Source organism: Nematolebias whitei, chromosome 8 (assembly GCF_014905685.2).
Source record: "Nematolebias whitei isolate Nwh7 chromosome 8, NemWhi1, whole genome shotgun sequence".
In the NCBI taxonomy this organism is placed as follows: domain Eukaryota; kingdom Metazoa; phylum Chordata; class Actinopteri; order Cyprinodontiformes; family Rivulidae; genus Nematolebias; species Nematolebias whitei.
In genome coordinates, this window is record NC_056505.1 from 30,730,097 (window position 1) to 30,736,262 (window position 6,166).

The 6,166-nt window shown below is 40.0% G+C and overlaps 1 protein-coding gene across 1 annotated transcript in view; it reads left to right on the top strand.

Annotated features, from left to right (window-relative positions):
• rimbp2b (RIMS binding protein 2b) overlaps nt 1-6,166 on the top strand; it is a 200,827-nt gene that overhangs the window by 191,866 nt on the left and 2,795 nt on the right. Inside the window, exons 12-14 of the mRNA XM_037680698.1 lie at nt 76-185; nt 268-1,140; nt 5,641-5,792. Coding sequence (XP_037536626.1) covers nt 76-185; nt 268-1,140; nt 5,641-5,792 — 1,135 coding nt within the window. The remainder of the gene's footprint in view (nt 1-75; nt 186-267; nt 1,141-5,640; nt 5,793-6,166) is intronic.

Below are 6,166 nucleotides of genomic sequence, written 5' to 3' on the forward strand. Positions count from 1 at the left end.
TAACAAAATAGGGTCAAATTATGCTTGTTGAAATATTCTAATTTGAGCTGTTCACTTGTTGGTTTATAATTTCAGTTACAATCCATACGATGGGCCCAATGAGCATCCAGAAGCAGAGCTCCCCCTGGTGGCCGGGAAGTACCTCTACATTTACGGAACAATGGATGAAGATGGCTTTTTTGAAGGTCTGATGCTCTTTTAATGCTGTTAATCTTTTCTTATTTGACACATCACCGCTTTACCAACTGAATTCTCACTGTTTTTCAGGAGAGCTGTTGGACGGACAGAGAGGACTTGTCCCATCCAACTTTGTGGACTTTGTTGACAATGAGGACAAGCCTCCTGTCCAGCACAGGGACACAGTAGATAAAGAAACTGGTTACCTCAACCACAGTAGCCTGGGGCCTCAGCGGCTTTTGGCTGGTGCTGGAACAAGAACTGGCCTAAGCAGCCTGCTGCCTGATGGTAAACTCGACTGTCTGAGCACCAGCAGCTTGGGCGTGGACCTCCTGGGCTCCTCCAGCAATGGGACAGGAACCTTGAACGTCAACATTGATGAGGTCGGTGAAGACATTGTGCCTTATCCACGCCGCATCACCCTGATTAAACAACTGGCTAAGAGTGTGATTATTGCCTGGGATCCTCCTGTTGTCCCACCAGGATGGGGCTCCATCAATGGCTACAATGTACTGGTTGATAAGGAGGTTCGGATGAGTGTCCCCTATGGGGGTAGGACAAAATCTCTTATTGAAAAGCTCAATCTTGTCACAAACACTTACCGGATCTCCGTGCAGAGCATCACGAATCGAGGCCCGTCCGACGAGTTGCGGTGCACTCTCCTCGTTGGAAAAGATGTGGTGGTGGCACCTTACTACCTCCGGGTGGACAGCATCACGCAGTGCTCTGCTGAGCTCTCCTGGATGCCCAGCAACAGCAACTACAGTCACACCATCTTCCTCAACGGTGCGGAGTATGACATGGTCAAGGCTGGGGGCTACAAGTACAAGTTTTTGAACTTGAAGCCAATGACAGTTTACAAAGTGAAGGTTGTCGCACAGCCACATCAGGTGCCTTGGCAGCTTCCAGTGGATCAAAGGGACAAAAGGGAAATCTCTGTGGAGTTCTGCACGCAGTCTGCAGGTCAGCCTCTGAAACCAAACCTGCTCTTTAATGTCCTTTGTATGCCAAAGAGAGTATATTTTTACATGCTTTATGTATTGGTATAGTTAGACCTGGACACCGATTTAACTCTGGCCCTTATGTCAGGAGAAATACAGTATAAAACATACAGATTACAATTCGCTTCTTAAACTCCTAAAATAATATGACTGTTGAATATTTTAGCCTGAAAACAAACTAACTGGTTTCTGTTCTCACTGTATTTTTTACAAGCAGCATTCTTCATAATACTTTCATCACAAACATATTTTGTATACAAATACCTTTTAAATATGCCTCTGACATGCTGGTAATTGTTATTACAATGTGTTAGCTTAGTTCTGGTGCAGATGTCACAGCTGCAGGTAAACCAAATTAGAATATTATGAAAAAAATATATTATTAAAAAAAATATATATATATATATATATAATAAAATAATAAATTATAAATAAAATAATAAAATAAATATTATTTTTTTCTGAATCATTTTCGAACATGAAACTCATATTACATAGATTCATTACTCTTATGACTTGGACATTGGAGTGAGGACAGAAGATGCTGAGGACAGAGTGAGATGGAGGAGGATGACTCGTTGTGGAGACCCCTGAAGAGGAAACAGCTGGAAGAAGAAGAATAGTTCGTCTTTTATCTTGAATTTTTGATGCTTATCACTCACAAAACATAACAATTCAGTGTCTCAGAAAATTAGGGTATTATGACGAGGTTAATTATTGGAAACTCATGGTGTCGCACCCTCATCAGCTAATTCAGTAATTCCCAACCCTGGTCCTTGAAGAACACCACCCTTCATGTTTCAGTTGTTTTCCTGATTTGACACAGCTGATTTGAATGAGTGGACGATTAACAGGCTTCTACAGAACTTGATGAAGTTATTAAATCACTGAATCAGGTGTGTTGGAGCAGGGAAACAATTAAAACATGCAGGATAATGTTCCTCAAGGACCAGTGTTGGGAACCACTGCTAATTAACTCCTAGACATGAGCTACACATGTCTCTTCAAGTCCAGCCACTCCTGAACCAGAGACAATGTCAGAAGTGTCTTACCTGCTGAGGAGACAAAGAACTGGACTGTTGCTCAGTGGTCCAATGTCCTCTTTTCAGATTGAAGTACATTTTGTACAGCATTTGGAAATCAAGGTCCCAGAGTCTGGAGGAAGAGTGGAGAGGAACAGAATACATTTTGTTTGAAGTCCAGAATGAAGTTTCCACAGTTGGTGATGGTTTGGGTCCATGTCCTCTGCTGGTGTTGGTCCAATGAGTTTTCTGAAGTCCACCAGGACATTTTAGAAAACTTCATGCTTCTTTCTGCTGACGAGTTTTATGGAGATGCTGATTTCATTTTCCAGCAGCACTTGACTCCTGCACACACTGACAGTGGAACCAGAAAGGTACCATGTTTAGACTACTGTTTATAAACCATATTATTTTACATTATTAGTGTTTAGTGTATATCTTAGATCCTTATTTACTGTTTCTTTTTATACTTTACATTTTTGCTATTTTGGGGGGTGAGTGGGACCTTGAGTACACAGTTTTGTTCCACCTCATGTACCACATGTGATGCGAATGACTATAAAGAACCTTGAACTTGAACTTGAGAAGCTGACTGTGGAGTATTCTCATTTTCTGAGACCCTGAATTTTGTTTTTCATTATTTATAAGCCGCAATCCTCAAAATGACAAGAAATAAAGGCTTTAACTGTTTCACTGTGTAATGAATCTATATAATATGAGTTTCACTTTCTGAAATGATGGACAAAAAAATGAACTTTTGCACCATATTCTATTTTTTAGATGAACCTATAAGTTTGTTTTTGTCTTTAGAGAAGTGCATGCATGTTAGGCTGGAGGAGGACTTGCATCCTGTTGTTGCAAAGAGTGAAGCCGTTTCATCTAAAAGTCAGACTGGTTAAGAGGGGCATCTGTACTTTTCTCCAACTTGAGCTCTGCAGGCAAAAAGGACTCTTTAAGATCTAAACAAAATGCTGAGGACAAGGATATAAGACCATTTCTCACATTTTCAGAACATTTGTTAATGAAAGAAAATGTACTTATGATGTTACTTAATATATTTTAAAACTCCAAAAAAACATTAGTAATATACACTTTATCTTTGATCAATATTAGGGCTCTATGTCCTTTTCTGTTTTATTCCAGTTAATAAAAATTACAGCAAACTAGAATGAGAACTCCCACTGCACTAATTTTATTAGTTTCACTCTGGTACAGCACATCTTACATTGATTTTACTTATCTAAATTATTTTAAAAGGATGCATTTCTTATAAGAAAATTGAAATATTTCAGGGTTGGGCTTAGCCCCCAGTGTTTAGACATTTTTAACACGCCTCTGCCTGCATTGCCGCCGTTGGATTGACTATTACCAGAAAGCATGCGTGGCTGAAGAAATGGCATTTCCAGTGAACTGATTTGTTTCTTCATGCTTCAGAACTACAGAGTTAATGTTTTGGGTTTTATTACAAAATTTTGTAAGAGCATGTGCAGTTCTTAGGATTTGTGTATAAGGTTGATTTTTTAAAATGTATTTTTTTAAGAGTATTGTTCTAGCCCCTTCTATGAAAGGGATACTCATAACTAATTAAAACAGTTAATTTCCAAATACCAAAACAATGTCGTTACTAAAAGCCCATCACATTTTTTACCCTGACAAACACCTTCACTCTTTTCATTCTGGTCACATTTGCCCCTCAAATGCATTTGTGTGCCTTGGTATGGACATATTTATAGAAAAAATGAACATTTAATGAAAAACACAACAACATTGTACTAGAAATAAGAATCTCCCACAGCCAAATGAGTGTAAACAGTAGGCTTATGTCTTTAATACTTTTTCTCCCACAAGGCTCGTTGCTGCTGTTCGATTGCCAGCAGTCTTGCTGCCCGACATCCTAAAACTTAGTGTAACCATTTAGCTAGATTGCTGTTAGTTAGTTGTTTGGCAAAATTTGAGCCAGACATGAAACATGGAAAAGAAGTGAAAGTAAGGACAGAAAATGGAGAAAAATGGAGGACAGAGAGGTTGAAGACTTGAATTGACATTTTCCTTTTGGCAGCTGACGTGGACTCACGCTGAGAGTTCATTAAACGATTCATCTATTGGACATGTTAATTAGAGGCACCTGAAATAGTGTCAGGATGGGTGGCAGAGCGCTGTTGTCAATAAGGATGACCGCAGCTAAAAGCCTTATATTAGGCTTTTACACCCAGCATGTGTTCTTCAAACAAGGCACTTCATTAGTCCTTGGCAATACAACATTTTTTTGTCAATATTAGTCACACGGAGCCACCAACAATTCACTGCCAGTGTCTGCCATTTGTTTCCAGAATTAATGAAAGCGGCTACCGTGAACTATTCATTTGAACAGTGGTTTCACTTTGTGGAGGGAGCTTGTTTATGATAGGCGCAGTTTGAAAATGACAAGAGAAAATGGAATCTCAAACAGCCTCTGCTGCTGCTCATAGTCCATGTTGTCTGCTGATGGGGAGTGTGATTAAAAATGTGTTGGCGTAGATCCTCAGACACAATGTCAGCTGCATGGAGATACTGCTGACTGCTGCTGCTCACCTTTTTACTGCAGGTGAGCGGCGGCGCTGCACAGATGGCGTGTTGCTTAGTATGCATGCAGCACTGACAGACTGTGGAAATGGCAAACTGTTTCTCCTCATAGAAAATTGTCAGCAAGGATCTGGCAACATGAGCTCTCTTTACAAACACTGATGACTGAATGTTGGCAAACTTTGAATTTTCTACCAGTAACACCTTCCCCCAATGGGAAAATACATGCTTCTGTATAATAAATGTAAAAAATTAAAACAAAACATCCTGTTCTAAAGTCATTTTTTGAAGAAGCTCTGTCTTGGATAGATTGTATCTCCGTGCTGCTTCCACTGATAGTTCAGATTATTTGAATTGGGGTTCTGTGGAAATGTTATGAACAAATATTATCTTACCTGCTGCAGTGTAGTTGGAGTTATAAAAAAAAAAAAACCATAAACCCACTCAGACAAGCCGATGTCTCACGAGTTTGGTCAGAATGTCACTGTTTCTCCAAATGTGAACTATCCCTTTAAAGCAGAGGTTCCCAACCTTGTTCCTTGAGGAACGCCATCCCGCATGTTTTAGTTGTTTCCCTGCTTTGACACCTGATTGGAATGAATGGGTTCTTAACAGACTTCTGCAGAATGTATGGACGTAATTAAATCAGTGAATCAGGTGTGTTGGAAACAACTAAAACATGCAGGACAGTGTTCCTTAAGGAACAAGGGAACCTGTGCTTTAAAGTACTTGATATATGAAACACTTTCTTGTAGAGTAAGACTTATCTGAATTTATACCATGTTGCAAGAAGAAACTAAGGTAGTGTGTTCATTTTTTTTAATGCTGCTGAGCTTTTCTTCTTCTCCTCTTCATCGGATGTGCATGTGTGTTTTCAGGGCCCCCTCTACCTCCCCAGGAGGTGCAGGTCCAGTGTGGTCAGACTCCTGGGGTCCTGCAGGTCCGATGGAAGCCGCCCCCTCTGACACCTTCAGGGACCTCCAACGGTGCCAGTGTAATTGGCTATGCTGTATGCACAAAGGGACAAAAGGTACAATTTCCCTCTTCATTTATAACCCTACACTACACCAACTGGCTGAGATTGCCTCCCTTTCCTCAGTAATACAGTGAGTAGATCTCTATTGCCATCTCCTGGAGAAAAGATTAATATTTCATAACCAGTGTTGAGGGACAAAAATGAAGACGTCCATCCACAAATCGACCTGTGACAGCTTGTGTTGTGCATATTATCATTTTGACATTTAATGCTGTGCTGTGCTTGCACACTTGGGTCTGGTGTTTCATTAAAAGCCAGGATGTTGTGAGGAGAAGAAGGTGATAGGTTTGAATAAGAGGCTCCAACTAAAGTGGAGGTAAACTGAAATCTGGAAAGAAAAAAAACAAATATATATATATATATATATA